The sequence below is a fragment of the Peromyscus californicus genome, unplaced genomic scaffold (genome assembly GCF_007827085.1).
Source record: "Peromyscus californicus insignis strain IS unplaced genomic scaffold, ASM782708v3 Scaffold_14__1_contigs__length_90479793_seg_2, whole genome shotgun sequence".
Lineage (NCBI taxonomy): Eukaryota > Metazoa > Chordata > Mammalia > Rodentia > Cricetidae > Peromyscus > Peromyscus californicus.
The window spans coordinates 21307060-21328451 of record NW_026294436.1 but is presented as its reverse complement, the minus strand read 5'-3'; the positions used below and the strand labels follow the sequence as shown (position 1 = coordinate 21328451).

Here is a 21392-nt window from a genome sequence, read left to right as displayed (position 1 = left end):
TCACATGCATGTGCCACCGTACTTTGTGTGTGTGTGTGTGTGTGTGTGTGTGTGTGTGTGTGTGTGTGTGTGTGTGCGCGCACGCAGTGCTGGGGCATCAAGGTGAGGGTTTCACAGATGCTGACAGGTACTCTAAGAAACTACATTCCCAGACCATCTCATTGTCCCGTCTCAGGACAGAATGAAGCAGGTTTGTATGACTGTCCCCCACTGAAAGTGACGCTCCACTCTCCCCAGCCCCAAGTGAGCCTCTTGACAGCTAGGTCAAATTATGCTGTCTCCAGCTATTAGCTTCATGGAAAACTAGCTCTTTACTCTGCATAAGAAACCTTCCAGTAAGTCCCTGGAGTGAGGTGGAGCGTTCTATTCCAGCCTTTGCTACAGAGTTCTCTGATCTTCATGTTTGCCCAGTAACTGGCCACCCTGACTCACGCTCGAACCCCAGTCCTCCCTCCTCCAAGCACAGGGACCGCAGGGCCACTAAGACAGAAACTCAAGTCACTGGCCATTTTACCTTTTCTCCACATATCCAACGTTCCTCTAAGGCAGTGGTTCTCAACTTTCCTAATGCTGTGACCCTTTAATATAGTCCCTCATGCTGTGGTGACCCCTCAACCATAAAATTTTCTTTGCTATTTCATAACTGTAATTTTGGTATTGTTAAGAATTGTACTGTAAACATCTTTGGAGACAGGTTTACTAAAGGGCTCTCGACCCATAGGATGAGAACCACTACTAAAGTATCAGCAAGCTTCAAAGCTAATGCACAATGAAATGTAATTTTTTGATAAAGTCTTAGTCTATAGTCAGGTGGCCTAAGTTGGAAGCCAAATGTCTCTAACATCTGTAGTGTTTGACACTGCACAAAGTAGCATAGATAAATACATTTAAAGAACTGAAGAAAACCCAGGTGTCATTTGATTTTGACTCAGTATGATTTTGTGCAGCTGACACTCAGTGTTATCAACTTGACACATTAAAAAGGAAAAAAAAAAAAAAGAAAAGAAAAACATGATTCCCGCTTGGAGAGGAGACAGTTCAAATCTCCCACTAATGAAGTAGCAGCTATCCCAGCAAGGATGCTAATATCAGAGATTGTGCACCAGGTACAGTGATTACCTGGGCACAAGGCCCTCTCAGTTTGATTCCCTGGCACCACATGAATCAGGCATGGTAGTGTACACCTGTAATCCCAGAATTCAGGAGTAGAGAGGCAGGACAACCACAAGTTCAATGTCACTCTTGGCTACATGGCCGGCTTGGGGCCACATGAAACTCTTATCTCAAATGAGCAAACCAAACTACTATTAAGACCTGGAGGGAAGGAAGGCTTACACTAGATGGGGAAAGGCCTCAAAAGTCAGACTTTTTTAGCAGAAGTCCTTTATTCTTCGAGCCTTATTTACTTTTGGTAGTGCAGGGTATGGGATCCAGGGTCTTGCTTATGCTAGGCAAATGCTCTACCACTGAGCTGCACCCCGGCCTTCGGAGTGCCCCCTTCAAGACAAGAAGAAACATCACAGCAACTGCAGGACACTGCAGTTTAATACGAGTTATTCTTAAACAGATTTAATCATCTGCACTGCATAAAAGGGACAGTACATTTAAATCTCTGCTACATCACAAACTGGTTTTTGATGTTTTATTAAAGATCTACTAGTTCTACCCACCATCAGGCTTATGGCTATAGACAGTGAGGAAAACAAGGATCTGCAACAATTTAGGAAAAGGAAGCAGGAGCCTAACGTTCTGCTCACCGAGAACCCTTCCCTTTGCAGAATGGAGGGAAACAGCTGTCCACAACCAGTAAAGATGGATGGAAATACAGAGGTGGGAAAGGAATCCCAGGCAGGTAGGGCTGGTAGTCCGAAGTTTCACTTCAACTGATACAATAAAACCAACTCTCTAAGATGATGAATCACAGCATCTTAACTCTCAACCAAACTTCCCTGACAATTCAAATACGATTTAAAAAAAAGCATTCCATAAGGACTTATTTGAAGTCTGGAGTGATGTAGGGACAATTTCAACATTCTGAGAGCTTATTTATAAAGAGCATGGCTTGAAGGACTGGCTCTGGTCTTTGAAGACAGGGGTTCTTTATCAGTGGGGCATGAAGACAAGGGCCCATGTAAGGAATCAGGCTATAAAGACAGAATCTCTGCAAGTTTGAAGCAAACACATTTCTGCTGCAGTCTGCCTGGGGAGAAGCAAAAGCAAGCAACCCTTTCTGGTTCTGGAGGCCCACAGGTCGAGGGCAGAAGACGCTGTAGTCTAGTGTTACAATAGGACCAAGGATTTATTATTCCACAATATAAACTGCAACATTTGATACAATCTTAAAAAAAAAAAAAAAGAAAGAAAGAAATGGGCAGGGACAAAGGCAAACTACAGCCGTGGTGATGACTTACAGCGCAGTCTCTTTCTACATCACTAGTTCATCAGTGACACTAGAAACCAGACATTTGCGTCCTGTACATTAACCAAATGCTAAAGCACCAACACACTGTTTAGAAGTTTGTTTTAATTCCAGTCACTGAAACCAACATAGAAGTTATTGCTCAGATAAATAAACCTAGCCTACCAGAAAGAAAAAGAAGCAAAGAAAGAAAGGAACAAAAACCCCAAAGTGAAAAACTTAAATTCCCCCAGTGTGGTAACAGAGTGAAGGAGAACGGTTTCTCAGTGAGGGTTACTGGAATTCTGATGCCCTTTCTGGGCCCTGAAACTGAGTTGGACTCTTAAGCCGGTAAATCCCAGGCAGAAGTATAATGTTAATGCTGTACACGAAAAGGTGCAAACTCCAATACCTTCGAAATCGGTAGAGACCCCTGCAAAAAACAGTCAGCATTTTAAACTTCAACAACCACAAACAGCTCTTAAGGAAAAAAAAATACAAAAAGTGTCAAAAATTTTTTTAGTTTTTTTTTTTTCTTTTTTTCAAAGAGTTCTGGAAAAATGATCCCACAAGGAATAGAAATAGCACCGTGCACAGGCTGGCTTGACCCAGTCCTGTAGCTTTGCTGAGATTGAGGAGAGCTTCTTGTTGGAGTCCTGAATTACAGGAAGTGAGTGTGTTTTGTTTTTACTTTCGGCTTGGTGCGTCCTTTGCAGTACAGCGCACACAGATGTAGTCTTCTTTCTCTGCCATCTCTGGAGAGACACCAACACAGACCTGATGAAACCACTGATTGCAGCTGCCATCACACTGGACCCAGTCCACCTGGTTACAAAGAGCAGGGAGATGGGGTGTTCAGAGGAAAAAAATGCCATTCAAAATTGGGCAGGCCAGCCTCAAGATATTCAGGTCGTTTGCCACTAACGGCCACTGTCCCAGCACTGGGGCCTCTGGCACAACAGCTAAGCACAGGGTGTAGCTGTCCCACCGCCAAAGCAACCGAGGCAGAGTCACTCTTCCAGTTGTGCTGCTTTGGGGTAGACAGTGCTGCCCTGTGGCCGTAAGCACAAGGGCACTCCATCAGCATCCCTCCCACCTTCCGGGCGCCGGGATGGCGAAAGCTGGAGGAGCGAGAGAAGGAAAAAAGGGAAGAACCAGAGTTTCTTCAAGAAAAGGGAGGAGACCCAGGACCGATGGTTAAAAGCAGAGATATCAGTAGGGGAAACTGAGCAATCCTTTCAGATCAGCTCAAAGCAGACAAGCAGAGGAGAAAGACCCAAGGAGATGAGGTCTAGCTTACAGGGTTTCTGAGTTAAGGGAAAGCACGTCCTCTATGGCCCAAACCTCACTGACCTCATCTCCTTCTGGCTGCAGGCAGCTCACAGCTGGACAGATGGCATCTTCATCCTCAGAGTCCTCCTGTTCGGAGTAGGATGTGTCTGAGGGCAGGGAATGAGTTTCAGCATTACGGACTAAGTCATAGCTACGCTCTCTTTCTAATTTGAAATTGTTCATGTCCTTGGGGTGACTCAATTTGATTTTCTTCTTTTGAGGGGTCCGCATTTTTTTAACTCGATCCCACCGTTCACTGGGAAGGCCTTCTCTTTCTGGGCGTCTCTTCAGTTTTCTCTCAAGACTGTTGACTCCATCTCGTTTCCCTCGAAGGCAATCATTCTGGGTGGAAGATGGCAATTCAATTTTAGCCTTCAGTTTGCCCCTTACTAAAACTGATGCAACTGAAGAAAACACACAACCAAGCAACCAAATGACCCTTCAGTTTATATTGCTTCTTAACCATTACCATCTCTTCTCTCCTAGTCCTCAAGAACAACCAGCTTAACTTCCAGGATCCCTCCTCACTGTTTGTGAACTGGGGGAGCACTGGGAAAGGGTGTTAATGACAGGACTGACCCTCAAGGTGGCCCACTGGCACCAGAAGAGCGAAGATACACACAGACCCTTCTTTTTACCTTGAGTGAGTGACTAGATGTTCTGTTTGTGAAGGCCATACATTCCAACCCTTTCAGAAGTAAAATTAACTGATTAACTCAATCTGTAATCAGTCTTCAGGGCACCTTCCATGCGGGTCTTTTCATTGTGGCTTCAGTTTTCCTAGTCCTTTTTTTATCCTGACTATATTCTGGGGGGCTTTGTGTGTGACAGGCTCCTTACAGAGCTAGAAGGGAGCAGAGGCTCTTAACTATGTTGAGACACAGGACATTGCAGGAGCTGGGGAGATGGCATAGCAGTTCATGTTCTTGCCATGAAAGCAAAAGGGCCAGAGGGAGCCCCCCAAATCCATGTCAATACTCAATGGCTGTGGTGGCTTGTCTGTGGTTTCAGCCTTGTAAGGCAGAGACAAGGGATCCCTGGAACAAGATGACTAACAAGAATAGCCCATCTGCAAACTCTTTGTCCAATTCAGAGATCCTATCTCAACGAATCCGGTAGAGAGCAATCAAGGATCCACATGCAGCAGAAACGTATACACATAAACACACATCATACAAAAATACACAGGAGAGGGGTGGGGGTGAGGGGAGGCGGGATGGGGAATAGGACATTACATGTCTTTCAGCATCTAAGATAAACACCCTAGCCTCTCCATCCACAGTCTTAGCCTCCTGGTTTGGAGAAGTAAAGAAAAGCATTTGTTATCTAGCATCTTTAAAATCGTTACTAACAAAAGGCCTTTTCAGCTACAATTTTCATCTTTATAGCATTGCTTCTACAGAGCAAAATAATCCTACTTCTCACTATACTATCTCAATGGAGTGATGAGAACAGTTCCCTAAAAAGGAAAAAAGAAAAAATTCAGATATCAACAAATCTAAGCTGTGACTCTCAAGCTGTTACAAATGTTCCAGGGTCTGTCCTGTTACAGAACAGAGCTGTGAGGTACACAATTTGCTGCAGACATGCTCCCCAGCAGCTTGTCACTCACCTTTTCACTACTGGCTCTGACTGGTGAGCTTCGGTCAGTCTGCTGAGCAGAGCTTGGCTTTGCAAGTAAAGTCTGATAGAGCTCCTGAATTTCAGGAAGGGATACCTGGAGCAGCTGGGCTTCCATCAACAGCTCATTCACTTCTAGACTCACACCTGTTCAAGACCAAACCCAATCAAAACGGGAACGGAGAGATTTAGTATGTACACATTTAAGTTTGTCAGGCACACAAGACTGTCCCCATGCTACTTCTGCCTTTCATTTTGGTCAGTTTGTTAGGTTTACATAATGTGCCTAAACCGTATGTGGTAGTTTGAATGTCATTGGCCCCCATAAGTTCATAGGGAGTGGCACTCTTAGGAGGTGTGGCCTTGTTGGAGGAAGTGTGTCACTGTGGGGGCGGGCTTTGAGGTCTCATATGTGCTCCCACCATGCCTGGTGTGTCAGTTCACTTCCTGTTACCTGCAGTTTAAGATGTAGGACTCTCAGCTCCTTCACCAGCACCATGTCTGCCAGAACATCACCATATCACAATGGACTAAACTTCTGAACTGTAAGTCACCCCAATTATACATGTTTTCCCTTTATTACACGTTTTTCCTGCGGTCATGGTCTTCACAGCAACAGAAACCCTAACTAAGACACCATAATACAACAAAGAGAGGCTAAGGTAGATTTCCTAAGACTTTGGTTCCAAGGGAAATACCCACCCCATCAGAATTCAATCTTTACCTATTGCTAATACAAAATAGATCCTGTCTTCTGTGTTGACAGATTTCACTGTCACAAAAGAAACTGCTGGCCTGCCAGGTAGGCCAGGTGGTGGTGGCACATGCACTTGAGAGGCAGAGACAGGTTCTCTCTGCAAGTTCGAGGACAGACAGGTCTACAGAGAAGAAACCAGAAGAAGAAACTGCTGGCCTAGAGCATCAACAAATTTGAGTAGAGTAAGGAGCTCAGCCCACATGACTAAACACACTGAGAAGAATGACGAAGGGTCACTGAAACTTTAGGCAGAACTCTAAGGAGGGCTATGTATGATGGTACACACTTATAATCCCAGCACCTCAATATGGAAGTAGGAGGATCAGGAGTTCAAGTTCATCCTCAGCTACATAGGGAGTTTGTGGCCAGCTCTGGCTAATGAAACCCCCATCTCAAACACACACACACACACACACACACACACACACACACACACACACACACACACAGTAGAAGAAAAAGAGGACAAGGGAGAGGAGAAGGGGAAAGAGAAAGCCAGGTGTGATAGTACACACTTGTAATTGTAATCCCAGCACTTGGCAGGTGGAACCTGGACCATGAGTTCAAGATCATTGTTTGGGGCTGGAGAGATGGCTCAGAAGTTAAGAGCATTGGCTGCTCTTCCAGAGGGCCCAGGTTCAACTCCCAGTACCCACATGGTGGCTCACAACTGTCTGTAATTACAGTCCCAGGGATCTGATGGCCTTTGTAGGCACTGCATGCACACAGTATAGACATACAGGCAGGCAAAACACCCACACCAATAAAATAAAAATAAATAAAAAATGCTAAAAAAAAAAAGGATCATTTTTGACTAAACATTGAATTTGAGGCATTTGAGGCCTTATCTGAAGGAAAAAAAGAAGAAGGAGGTAGGTTTCAAATATGGGGTCCCCCTATTATCCTCTGAAAGTCTAAAACAACAAGGTAGTCCGTGACTTAGCATCTGACCAAAATACATGGTGCTTAGTGTTATCCCTAAGAGTAATAGAGGATGCATTCCTGTATCCTTCGCAGTTATAAATCTTCAAATAAGAGCCATCACTTAACTATGCAGAAAATGCATGGTAATAAAGGTCTTTGGGTTGGATTTGTTATTTTTGAAACAGGACCTTGCTATGTAGCCCAGAAGGTCTTGAACTCATAATCCTCCTGCCTCAGCCTCCTGAATGCTGATGTTATACATATGCAACACCATACCTGGCAAGCATACAGTTCTTGAGGATAACAGATCATCTATTACAAAAACCTAAGCAAGATGGCCTGTTACTATCTAGAAATATATAAAATAAAACACAAACCATGAAGGGGGACACAACTCTGTCCAGCAGAGAAGGGAGACTGTAAATATGAGCTTCTGTTGTCCCAGTCATCAGGCAACGAAAAGGATGTTGTACCAGGAGGTTGAGACACCTAATGGAAGAGAAACACCTTATTACAAGGCTTTTACAGATTGAAAACACTCCTACCAGTCCAATGAAAGTAGCTTCTCAAATAAAAGACTATTTTTTCAGTTAAGTCTCCTCTGGCATCCAAAATCGGACAAACCAACCCTCCTAGAAACAAAGACATTCAACTTCTCAATTTTACTCAGACTGATCTCAGAGAGGTGAAAATATTGGGGAAAGAAACCATTTTCTCTCAAGAGAACAGATCAACTCAAGAGTTTCAATGAGTATGTAACTCTTTTTACTCAAAGAGCGGGTAACAGCGTGATGGCATTCACCTGTAAGCCCAGCACTTGAGGGGTGACAGCAGCAGGGCCAGGATTTGAGGACATCCATGGCTCTATGAAACCCTGTCTCAAAAAACAAGCAACAATTGTGTCCTTCCCTTTATTAATAGCTACACTCTCAGCACACCCCTGATAAAGGCATACAGTGGCCCTCCCTCTTGCTGGCTGCCCACACAGCAGCAAACCTTTAATCACTTGCCGTTTCAGAAGCCTGAAGAGGAACAAGTAAAGTAGGACAGGCAGTTTTCAGTCCTTACCTTTGCTCTGCTAAGCACTCAACTCCCGCATCTGTGATCAGCCAAGCCCAAGAATTGTGACTCTCTCCTCCTTTCCTCTCCTTTGTGGTGCTGGGAGTCAAATCCCAGGCAAACACACCAGGCTATGCCTCGAGTTGTTTAGAGAGATGGGATGTCTCTACATTGTCCAGCCTGGTCTAAAAAAAACTCCCATGCTCAAATGATCCTAACTGCCTCAGTCTTCTGAATAGCTAAGGATACAGGTGAGTTCTACTATGCCCAGTTTGTAAATATCTTTGTTACAGAAATATATTGGGATAGGGGCCAGCAAAATGGCTCAGTCGGTAAGGTGCTTGCGACCATGCCAAATGACCTGAGTTCAATGACCAGGGCTCACAGGATGGAAGGAGAGAGCGGGTTCCTGGGTATAAGTACACAAACACATAATTGTAAAAACAATTTAAAGGGGCTGCAGAGTTGGCTCAGCAGTTAAGAGCACTTGTTCTTGCAATGGACCTGGGTTCAATTTCCAACACCCACATAGTGCAACTCCAGTTCCAGGGGAATCCAGTGCCTTCTTCAGACCTCTGCAGGCACCAGGCACACATGTGGTACACATGTACATGCAGGCAAAACACACCTACACATAAATAATAAATCTTAATTTTTTTTTTTTTTTTTTTTTTTTTTTTTTAGGTTTTTCGAGACAGGGTTTCTCTTTGTAGCTTTGCGCCTTTCCTGGAACTCACTCTGTAGCCCAGGCTGGCCTCGAACTCACAGAGATCCGCCTGCCTCTCTCTGCCTCCCGAGTGCTGGGATTAAAGGCGTGCGCCACCACCGCCCGGCTAAGACTGACTTGCCATTCTAACTGCACTTTCTTTTCTCTTCACTCTTTTCCGGCAGCCCATCTACAGCAGACCAGGAAACTGACCATCCACTGCAACATGGTCAGAGAATCTACCTCTTGATAATAAGATCATGAATAGGAACTTAGGGAGAGAGCTCAGTTTGTAACATGTTTGTCATAAGCATGAACACATGTGTTTGATCTCCAGCACCCACATTATAGCAAGCAAACAAACAGACCGAACAATAAGTTAGGCATGGTAGCATGTACTAGTAATGAATCCCAGCACCAGAGAGTAGGGGACAAGCAGATCCCTGGAGCCCACTGGCCAGGCAAGCTAGCTTAACTGGTGAGCCTTGGGTTAACTGGTGAGAAAGCCTGTCTGAAAAAAACAAGGTAGACAACTCCTAAGGAACCTGCCCAGGGGCCTATACACAAAAATGTGCAAATGCATCTGACCCTTCAAATACTACTCTTCCTTTAAAGGCGAAAAGAACAAAGCAGGTGGTGGTTTCCCTTTCTACAGTGATTTACATGAAAGGAAAAAAATTTCAATCAAGCAAAATTTTAAAATAAAAGTATATGCATGAATTAAACATGCATACGGGTTAACAGAATGAAGTAGAAAAATTATCTGTTATACAAAAAGGTACAGGCGTGCACAAGAGAAACAGAATGTTTAAGACTCCTGACAGTGGGGATGCAGTTCAGTTGGTCAAGCATTTGACTAGCATGCATGAAGCCCTAGTCTGAATCCCCAGAACCCAATCATCTCACAGGCCTATAACCTCAGCACTCAGGAGATAGAGGCAAGAGGACAAAAGCTCAGCATCATCCTCAGACACAGTGTGTTGTTCATGACCAGTCTGGGCTAGGTGAGACTCATCTCAAAAATCAAGGGCAGGGCTGTTCGATGGCTTGCTGCATAAGCCTGATGACCAGAGTTCTCAGAACAAGCCATGTGAAGGTAAAGGAGAGAACTAATGGACAGAAACGGCCTTTAGACATTCCTACTTAGGCAGTGCCCCCAAATCATGCATGTGCATGAGCACACACAGTAATAGTTAAGAATGGTAATTTTTAAGGCAAACAAACAAAAACTTCTGACAATGAGAGACAGAGAAAACTAAAAGGACAGAGCAGAGGTGAATGGCCCCTAAAGAGAGAAGTGATAGGTAAGTAAGTGCCACAGGAATGCTAGTGACAGGAGGAGAGATGCTCTCAAGAAGGGCAACAGCAGACGTAACCGCAGAGCTATGTAGAGGTCAATACCCTACAAACCCAGGCTCACCTTGTTTGTCTCTGGGGTCTGTCCTGCTGAGGCCTGCCATCTGCTAAACAACAGTCCAGAGCCCACTTGGTCTTGTACAAGTTTTAGATTCCCTGAAGAAAGCAGTTGCTGGGCTCTATGTTGCCAGTTCACGGTTCTTTCAATCATATAGCGAAGTGCATCCCCCTCAGGAAGACGGACTCGAATACGCTGTAGGGAGGCCAGCAGGGGCAGAATTTTCTCTAATGGAGGCTTCTCTGACCTCCGACAATGAGGACAAAGCCAAATCCGGGGGCTTTGTGAAATACTGGGTACTGCTACACAGCTAGTGTGGAAAGCATCCCTGCAGAGTTCACACTGGATCATGGGAGTCGCTGGAGTCTTCTGACACAGGCAGACTTTCATCTCCACATCTTGAACAGGGGATAGCAATTTTCCTTCATTGGCAAATCTGAGGGACTGCAAAGCTTCCATCTCTCTTAGGCGAGCTTCCCCAAGAGTTGCCATCTGAAAAGGAGTTAGCCATCAAGCATGTTGTCATAGAGAACTATCCCTCCTCCACAACTCAAGATGCTAAGTTAGATGGGCTCCAGAGTAGATTGATTATTTATCTGCACTCAAATCCAGAGCAAGCTAAGCCACATTCCACTATCCCTAAATTTCTGCATGCACAAAATGAATATGCCAACAATATGTACCACACAAGGTCCATGATGAGAATCAAATGAGAGAGATGAGACAAAACACTCTCTGCCTTGCACATAGTAAATACAGTGTGCAATCACTTAACCTACACCACTTGTTAAAAGTCCAACTTGTAAGCTTATGGCCTACAGTAGTTACTTCTCTGGGAAGACTGGCACTGATACTTTCTGTATACTTACATCTGACCTTTTCTACTACTTTTCATTCCCTTAGATTTTGTGGCCTTCCAGGAAGGTCTAGACAGAAAAGTCTAGAGCCAGGCAGTGTGGCAGTTCAAGACTGAAAGCATGGCACTCAGGAGGCTAACTAAGACAGGAATAGTGTCCAAGTTTGAGTCCAGCCTGAACTATACAATGGGGGTTGGGGGTGCTCAAGCAGTCACCACAGTGGCAGCTCTATGTCTACTGCTGTTCACTACTAAGTCATCCATGTGATGAACACAGCAATTAACAGGCTATGAAATTAGTCCCTGACAAAATACTTAAATAGAAAGCCATCTGGGGACAGGTGGGTGGTGCACACCTTTAATCTCAGCGTTCGGGAGGCAGAGGCAGACAGATCTCTGTGAGTTAGAGGCCAGCCTGGTCTACAGAGCAAGTTTTAGGACAACCAGGACACACAGAGAAACCCTGCCTCAAAAAGCCAGATCAATCTTGAGTCACCAGGTGAGGTGCCTGAGTCATAAGGACAGAATGAATTCCCCATTACTTCTTTGCAGATTGGAGAAGTGGATACATGAATGAAGGACTTTTTTATTTTCTTGTGGCAGGGATAGGTACAGAAGTAAATCAAATAACAAACTTAAGGCATACTTAGATCTATTTTTGTTAATGTAATGTTCATATAAGTAGATATGTACATATATATGCATGTATGCTACATGATAATAAGGTCCCCTCCTACACTTTAGCAATGGAAAGCAAATGACTGACCTCTTAGGACCTTACCATATCCACAGATTATTACACAAGAGAATCCTTAAACAAGGAGCCCATGTATTAGATGGGCAGACACTAGAATCTATGAAAGATGCGAAGTTGAAATAGGCATTTGTGTGTTTCAAGGAAAGAACTATCATTTCCAATGAAGTCTTCATAAAATGAACCATAGACACAGTAGCTACCTTGAAAACACCAGAATGGTACTCAAGTAAGTAGCAGACACACAAACATACTCTAAGGGAAAAACAAAACTTTCCTAAGACTTGACTGTCTTTAATAAAGAAGAAAAGACTCCAAGGTGTCAAAATTCATAAAGACACCAAGGCAATTCCATGTGAACCCCAAGAGGTCCGATAGTTACAGCAGAAAAGGTGCTGTGGCTCATTCGGTCTAGTTCCACAGTGAAGTTTATTCAGTCACACACTGTGTAATGATGTTTTAGTCAACAGGACAGTATAGCAATAAGTTTCTCTGGTCCTACACGGCCCCACTGTTGGGAAGAATCTCTCCCACCCACATCCAGTAGCTGCTTGATCTCAAGTAAACAGATAGAGGCTTATAATAATTATGAACTGAATAGCCTGTGGCTCAGGCTTCTTGCTAGCTGGCTATTATAACCTAACTCAACCCATTTCTATTAATCTATAGGTTGTCACATGGCTGCGGCATTACCAGTCTGGTGAAATCTTGCTGTTCCTTAGGTAGTGGGGCCAGGCAGGACCAGAGAAACTTACGGCTACAGAACAGTATATACTAGTGATCCCGCTAAGACTATATTGTCTACTGCCATTGTAGACATTAGTCTGTATCAGTTGGTATGATACTCATACAATGACTAAACTGACAAACAATACATTCCCCAGAATTAATCCCATTGTTAAGTGACACAAGACTGTAAATTTTTTTTTTTTTGGGGGGGGGGGGGTCCTGGCTGTCCTGGAACTCACTTTATAGCCCAGGCTGGCCTCGAAGTCGCTGAGATCCACCTGTCTCTGCCTCTCAATTACTGGGATTAAAGGCGTGTGCCGCCGCCGCCACCACCGCCCAGCATAAGACTGTATTTTTAAGAGGCAATGCTCCAACTTTTGTCAAGGGCCTTCACCCACTGAGCAATCACCAGACAATGCTCTGTCATTAAAGCATCCAAATCTCACAGCTATTCCCTTTTCATCAGGACATTATGCTACACCTACACACACACACACACACACACACACACACACACACACACACACACACACACACACACACCCCACACGTTTTTGAGACAGGGTCTCATTATATAACTGACTGGCCTGGAACTCACAGATCCACCTGCCTCTGCCTCCTGAGTCCCACCCTACCCAGCTCTGGTATACTTTTAAAGTGTCTCCTATGGCAAGTTAACAAGTTAACTTGTATGCCCTTTCTGGCAGCCTTGATCTCCTAACTAGTTAGTATTTCTAGATAAACCGATATGCAAGTCTCAATATTCAAGACTTAGACTAAGTCAGGCATGGTGACACACACATTTGATCCCAGCACTCACGAGGCAAAGGCCAGCCTGGCCCGTCTCAAACAAATGAAGACTCAGATTGGATAGCCTACTCCAAATTTTATGCACCACTGGGGATGTCTTGTATTTTATTATTTTGCAGAATTCAGGAACTCATTAATGCCAGGCAAGTGTTTTTACCACCGAAACAGTGTTTTGTTTTTGTTTTTCAAGACAGGGTCTCTCTGTGTAGCCTTGGCTGTCCTGGAACTCGATTTGTAAAACAGGCTGGCCTCCAACTCCTAGAGGCACACCTGCCTCTGCCTCCCAATTACTGGGATTAAAGGTGTGTGCCACCACAGCCTGGCCCTAACAACTATCTTTAAACTTGACAATTTTCAAAAATCCTTTTGGCAAACTCAAGCACTTTTCAAGTTACTCTACTAACCATGCCAATACTCCCACTAGTACCTAAAAGGGTAAGAAACTACCCTCCCCAAAAACAAGCCAGAAAAAGACATTACTACGCACAGCTGAGGCGGTCTCTTTGCTTTCCATTAAGGCCCTCTCCAGGTCACTCAGACTCTCTAGCTTGGTGCTTTTCTTCTTCCCACTTGGTAGGGGCTCCTTCAACTTTCTCTGTTTCCTTTTCAACCCCAAAAGGCCAATATCACACCTTGGACAAAGCACCTAATAACATGAGAGAAAACACAACCATTGTTGAAACAGCTTTCAGATTAGGCAAGTTAAAAGCCTAAGTAGTGAGCAGGACATACATTTCTTATCATCTATCATTTTCTTTGAAATATGCGGCTGAAGTCTGAAAACTCTACTCATGTGCATGTGGGTACACACACACAAAGTAACGATTAAAAAGGGGGAAAAAAAGGAAAGGGGAAGCATGGTTGAAAAAATAGACCTTTATTACAGATTTAATTAAATAAGTAAAAATGTGATATATGCTAACTGATTCCTATAAAAATGCATAAACACCAGCTTACAAGAGATATAAAAAAATACAGCTTAAGCACTTTTTATGAAAAGCTGGTGAGGTCATTTATTAAGTTTACTAAAATGCAGTGGTTAAGATCACTAGCTGCTCTTTCAGGACTGGAATCCAATTCCCAGCACCCACGCAGTTCACAGCAGTTAGAGGGAATCCTGCCTTACTCAGGCATTGTACACACATGGTGCAGATATACATGTAGGAAAACACCCACACACAAAATAAAAATAAGATAAAATGAAAGTAGTGAATCCCAGCCAGGTTTAGATTCTAATTTGACCATAAACAGAAACCAGGTATGATGTACACACTTGTAGTTCCTAAACATAAGAGAAAGCACAGAAGACTGCCACAATTGCAAGACCGCCTGGCTACAGAGCGAGGCTCCATAGTACAGGAAAGAAAACCTAACGGAAAAACGGTCTTCTCTAAATATCAACGGACTACAGCCTACATGTAGCCAGAAGCATTTAAAGGTTGCTAAAAACAACTCACAGTAGATAGATCCACCAACGAGGGCATTTTTGCATGCTTTGGAAAGTACTCAAACTAGAGGTGGTTGCAAACTTACCTCTAACAGAGAATATGGTGAATTCTCAGTCAAGAATGTTTTAGAAGCACATTCTTTCCAAGCCTGAACTTCAGCTACTAGTAATTCCAATTTTGGTAAAGGAGTCAGATGTACTGGGATAGACCGGCCCCTTGCAACAAGTTCAATGAGTGTTTCTAACACTGGCACACGTCCTCCTGCCTAATAAAGAAACAAATACTTCTATGTAAATTAAGAAAAGCATAATTCAGTCTGGCCCAAGATCAATGACCTATGACTTCAACATGTTCAATTCACCAAGAGTGGGGGTGGGGAGGAAAGAGAAACATTTGTTTTTCATTTAACAAATAGCCCACAAATCTAGTTAATGCTAGGCTCCAATAGATAAAAAAATTAATGTGAGATAATTATTCCTTTTATCTGGTTATTCATACTCTATAAATTTATATTTATATCCATTGATCAATTCATCTATCACACTGGTCCCTATGAACAGTATCAAAGAAATTTACTTCAACAGAAATAAATTTGTACTAACCCAAGACTTTTGACTTACATTTTAAAAAAGATTAACAATAGCATTTTACTCCAATTCATTTTGCCAGTAGAATTACTAAAATAATTCAGTATAAACTATTCAGGAAATTAAAATGAGTTAGAAAATCCAGTAAGAATCATCTGGTGGTGGTACATGCCTTTAGGAAGCAGAGGCAGGTGGGGTCTCTGTGAGTTCGAGGTCAGCCCGGTCTACAAATCAAGTTCCAGGACAGCTAGAGCTATTACACAGAGAAACTATCTTTAAAAACAAAACAAAGCCAGGCGGTGGTGTCGTACGCCTTTAATCCCAGCACTTGGGAGGCAGAGCCAGGCGGATCTCTGTGAGTTCGAGGCCAGCCTGGGCTACCAAGTGAGTTCCAGGAAAGGCGCAAAGCTACACAGAGAAACCCTGTCTCGAGAAAAAAAAAAAAAAAAAAAAAAAAAAAATCATCTGGGAAATTCATTTAAACACAATTAACTGGTCCCCATCCCAGAGATTCTGATTCCTATGTCAAGGATAGGTCCATAGGTTAAAAAGAGGGGGACATGAAGAGGGGAGAGGACTCAGCTAAAGGTTATCTAGGGAGTGGGAGAAGAAGTTGGGGAAACTGTCAAAGAATGAAAGACATTTCATAGGACTGGGCTGGAGAGATGGCTCAGAGATGAAGAGCACTGGCTGCTCTTCCAGAGGACCTAGCAGCCACACTGAAGTCATTTGACAACCATCTGAGAGACGCCACAGGCTCTAAGAAGCCCGAGGAGACAACCTGCAGGCATGGTCATTATGTGTCTGAGAGCTGTCACAGCTTCAGATCCCAGGCTGAGAGATGTAACACCTGTGAGCTAACGCTCAACTCCCAGGGCTGTGACCAGCTCCTGTCCCCTCTGCTGTCACAACCCTGAAGGCAACAAGGACTGCTGGGGACCAGCAGTTGAAAAGCTTCTTTCCTACTTCTGTTTGGGGAGGGAAAAAACCACGGCTAATTGCACTAATATTCATGACATTTTTTTTTCTTTTTGAACCAACCTGCAGGGCATCTACATCCTGAAGCCAGTCTCTGGCTTTCTGCACTGAATCTTTCAAGACTGCACCATTGGGCAGATAGGCAGGGATCTCCTCGATTTCCTTTAGTGCTGTAGCAAGACTATTCAAAGAATGCCGTGGTCTACAAAAGCAAAACAAAGACATATCAGGACTGCATTTTTCTTATACTTACCAAGAGACTAGGAAAATAATTTCGAAACAAATTCATTATGGTTAAAAAAAAAATCTTTATTCATAGCACTGATCAATTAACTCAGTTGGAATTAAAGAGCAAGTAAGATTTTCATCATTCTATATGTGTGTGCGCGCGCAGAGGGCACCAGAAGCCCTGGAGCTAGAGTTAAAGGCACTTGTGAGCTTGGTGCTGGAATCTGAGCTTGTGTGCTATAACAGAGCAGAAGGCACTTTTAAGAGGTGATCTCCAGATTCCAAAACTGCATTTTAGTTCTATCTGTCCCTGAGTTTATGATATAACACAAAGTTCTACTGCATAAAGTAATACACAATTAGAAATCTTCTGTGTTAAGGTAGTAAGACTTCAAGAATCAGATAAACTAAGAAAATGTAAATTGTCTAAAAAAAAAAAGTCACATCCTCTACTCAATGACCACTATTTATAAGAATATAAAACGGCTGTGAGTTCGAGGCCAGCCTGGGCTACCAAGTGAGTCCCAGGAAAGGCGCAAAGCTACGCAGAGAAACCCTGTCTCGAAAAAACCAAAAAAAAAAATATATATATATATATAAAACGGGGCTGGAAAGATGGCTCAGTGGTTGAGAGCACTGGCTGCTCTTCCAGACCCGGGTTCAATTCCCAGCACCCACATGACAGCTTACAACTGTCTGTAACTCCAACTCCAGGCCTTCTGACACCCTCGCACAAACATACATGCAGGTGAAACCCCAATGAACATAAAATAAAAATAAATTATTAAAAAAAAATTACAAAACAGTATCTACCCTAAAATGTTTAATGTTTACACTGTCCACTAAACCAATAAGGATCTACCATACAGAAAACAAGATTAGGAAATGACTCCATTTTCACCTCTGGTGCAGATAGCTAACACACCTAAATCTAAAAGTCTACTCAGATTAACATCCTGACTTACTCAGCAATAGTAAAATACAGTTACTTCTACTGAAAATACTCAGCATTATCATCACTGCATAGAATAAACAAGTCAACTCTCAGACGTTATATTTCATGACTCTGAATTCTATCTATTAACTGTAAGTTTGAATAGTTGCACATTATTTGTAAACTTTTTCTTCTCCCAAAGATAGTATCATTGGAAAGTAGAGGGAAATTTCATTTAATTTTATCTTTAAAAAAGTCATTTCTGGGGGCTGGAGAGATGGCTCAGGAGTTAAGAGCACTGACTGCTCTTCCAGAGGACCCAGGTTCAATTCCCAGCAACCACATGGCAGCTCACAAATATCTAACTCCAGTTGCAGGGGATCTGACCCCCTCACAGACATGTATATACACATATATATACATATATATATATGTATATATATACATACACACACACACACATGCACACACAAGCAAAACAATAATGCACATAAAATAAACATAAGTAAATTATAAAAAGTTCTTTCCAGCCGGGCGGTGGTGGCGCACGCCTTTAATCCCAGCACTCGGGAGGCAGAGCCAGGCGGATCTCTGTGAGTTCGAGGCCAGCCTGAACTACCAAGTGAAATTCCAGGAAAAGGCGCAAAGCTACACAGAGAAACCCTGTCTCGAAAAAACCAAAAAAAAAAAAAAAGTTCTTTCCATCTAAACCATTTATTTTATAAGCAGTAAAATAAGAAAATATTAATTTTCTTTTTTTGAAACAGGACTTCACCATATAGCTCTGGCTATCCTAGAATTTACTATGTACATAGACCAGGCTGGCCTTGAACTCAAGAGATCTGCCTGCCTCTGCCTCCTGAGTGCTGGGATTAAAAGTGTGCCACCACCTCTGGCTAATTTTCTTTACCCATATTTCAAAGCAGGCCCCAACAGAAAGCTTTTTCCCAAGTATTTTACAAGGACACCTATGTTGGACAGTGTGCTGGCTCTGTGGTCTACACTTTAAAGTTCACCCACTATCCAAACTTCCCAGGGAAAGGTTAGGATCTGTTTTTGTTTTTGTTTTGTTTTGTTTTTACCTTGCTCTGAGAAGACCTTTGGCTTTATCATCCCAGTGCTCTGAGACTGTAAGCAGTTCTTGCAGGCGGGCCATAGCTTTCTCCACTGCTGAATACGGAGCCAGCCCCACCCCTAAGTCTATGAGGCGTCTCATATCATCCAAAGACAGGGAGCTGGAGTCTAGGCAAGCCTGTTGCACCTCTTCTAGCCAACGGGCCTGTTCTAAGCGAATACGAATCTCAGCGAGTTGTGGAAGTTCAACATCAAATTCAAAGCTGACGTCCAGCAAGTCCTGTAGCTCAGCAGCACTAGGCATTTCCTCAGACAGGAGTTTCTGGCTATGCTGTTGGAAATCTTCTACACGATTCAAGAGATCCTAAAAGAAAGCAAGCAAATAAGCCAACCAATAGAAGTCATAGCCAAACAGCACTTCAGTACTTGACTTCTTTCAAACTAAAATCTGAAGTTCATAGCCAATACAAGCCTCTTCACCAAACCACATCATGTCAGTAATAACATGAGTAAATGAGGCAACACACGTCACCTATAGGGAAAATGAGATCGCTCAGAGGTTAAGAGTATTTGACACTCTTCAAGGGGAACAGAGTTGCAGTTCCCAGCACCCATGGCAGGTGGCTCACAACCACCGGTAACTCTGGATGTAATGTATATTCTCTTTTGGTCTCTCTCTGCAGATACACACATGCATGTATGCACACAAATTAACATAAAAATTACCACTGAAGAGGGCTACTTAACTGAGTAAGCACAAATATGGAATTTACCCATACATCTTTATATGGTTACCTTTAGCAATGGTGTTTGACTAAGGACACATGGAAGAGCATACAATTGAGTCACAAACTGTCGGAGTTCATTCACTGTCAACTGATTCTGAGACTTTCCTCCACCAGATCGATACCTGTTAAGACAAGGGCCCAAGGAAGCTATATGAGAACACATATTTCATTACCCATAGCTGGCAATATCACAGAAATTAAGGACGGAAAGAAAAATTCTAACAGGTTTCTAGATTCAGATGCCATAGATTACCATTTCAAATAGTCAGAAATGTGTACCTTGTCTGCCTTTTGCCATTAAGCAATTGCTGGGCAACAGAAGCGCATTTTTCTGCATCCTGTGTGACCAGGCGAAGATGACGCAGAAGGTCATTGTCCGGGAACTTCTTCATTTCTGATTCTTCAATTAAAGCTTTGAAACTAACAAGACCTAAGACACAGAACAGTCATCTTTCTGTGATCATCAAGTTTATAATTAGTTACACAACAGAGAGGAGAAGGTCCTTCCCCAAATGCAACAGATCATGATTCTGTTTCAGACACCATCTCTCTGAGAGGGGCGATGGGAAGTGGCTCAGCAAGTGCTTAGAGCTGGTCTTCCTGAGAGAAGGACTAGGATCTGATGGACCACATTGTGGTCCTTTATTGCATTTTATAATTGATGCACATGTTTAATCCCAGCGCTCAGGAGGCAGGGGCAGGCAGATCTCTATGAATTTGAAGCCAGTCTAGTCTACAGAGTGAGTTCCAGGACAACCAGTGCTACACGGGGGGGGGGGGGGGGGGGGGGGGGGGGGGATTATTCTTGCAGAGGACTCAAGTTCAGTTCCCAGGACTCATACAGAAGCTCACAACCATCTTTAACTCTAGCTTCAGAGGATCCAGCACACTCTTTGGGCCTTAGTGGATATCAGGCGCGCGCGTGCGTGTGTGCGCACGCGCGCGCGCACACACACACACACACACACACACACACACACAGGCAAAACACATACATATAAAATAAAATCTTTTCTTTAAAAAAAAAGGAAAGGTAATGATAAATGTCAGGGACACTAAACTTTGATTAGAACTAGGAAGTGTTAGGCCAGCATTTCATAGACATAGACATTGCCTTTCAAAGAATCTGATTTTTTAAAACTAGTATTACATTGCATTACAAAAAAATCTGCTTTTTAAAAATGAAATATATTAAAAAGTTGCGGCCGGGCGGTGGTGGCGCACGCCTTTAATCCCAGCACTCGGGAGGCAGAGCCAGGTGGATCTCTGTGAGTTCGAGGCCAGCCTGGGCTACCAAGCGAGTCCCAGGAAAGGCGCAAAGCTACACAGAGAAACCCTGTCTCGAAAAACGAAGAAAGAAAAAAAAAAAAAAAGTTGCTATATTTTCTTAAGATTTATTTATCTTATTTGGTTTGGTTTTTTTGAGACAGGGTTTCTCTGGCTGTTCCAAAACTTGCACTGTAGACCAAGGCTGGCCTTGAACTCAGAGATCTGCCTGCCTCTACCTCCCCAGTGCTGGGACGAAAGGTGTGAGCCACCATCCCTGGCTTGATTTATTATTTTTATAAGTATGGTTGTTTTGCCTGCATATATGTCTATATACCACATGTATTCAGAAGGGGACATTGTATCACCTGAGACTAGGATTACAGACAGTTGTTAGGCGACATGGAGGATTAGAATGGAACCCAGGTCCTTTTTTTCTTTTCCTGCCTTTATACTGGGGGGAGGGCAATGCGCCCCATGGTGCAGACATGGAGGTCAGAGGGAAATGGGATGGAGCTGGCTCTCCCTCCAGCTTTGGATTCAAGACCAGCAGGCTTGTGTGGCATGTACACTTTCCCTCCACTAGGCGCTTAAGGGAGGAGATGGGTATTTTTCAATAAGAAACATCTCTTTAGGACTACAGTTAGCTCAAAATTCACCCACTGAGTCATCACTGGTCCCAAAACCATCTTGCATAATCTATATGGCCAGACTGCACTTAAATGTTGAG

General features: G+C 43.3%; 1 protein-coding gene across 2 annotated transcripts in view; it reads right to left on the bottom strand.

Annotated features, from left to right (window-relative positions):
* Positions 1–1527: 1527 nt before the first annotated feature.
* Kdm5b (lysine demethylase 5B) overlaps positions 1528–21392 on the bottom strand; it is a 77403-nt gene continuing 57538 nt past the window's right edge. Inside the window, exons 17-27 of one of the 2 annotated variants that reach the window (XM_052737014.1) lie at positions 19676–19826; positions 19404–19518; positions 18617–18972; positions 16436–16574; positions 14893–15072; positions 13847–14005; positions 10217–10702; positions 7409–7520; positions 5343–5497; positions 3752–4072; positions 1528–3223 (exon numbers count right to left, since the gene is read on the bottom strand). In XM_052737014.1, the coding sequence (XP_052592974.1) occupies positions 3086–3223; positions 3752–4072; positions 5343–5497; positions 7409–7520; positions 10217–10702; positions 13847–14005; positions 14893–15072; positions 16436–16574; positions 18617–18972; positions 19404–19518; positions 19676–19826 (2312 nt within the window). In that variant the 3' untranslated portion in view covers positions 1528–3085. Of the gene's footprint in view, positions 3520–3751; positions 4073–5342; positions 5498–7408; positions 7521–10216; positions 10703–13846; positions 14006–14892; positions 15073–16435; positions 16575–18616; positions 18973–19403; positions 19519–19675; positions 19827–21392 lie in introns of both variants that reach the window. The other variant, XM_052737013.1, reaches the window with a different exon arrangement.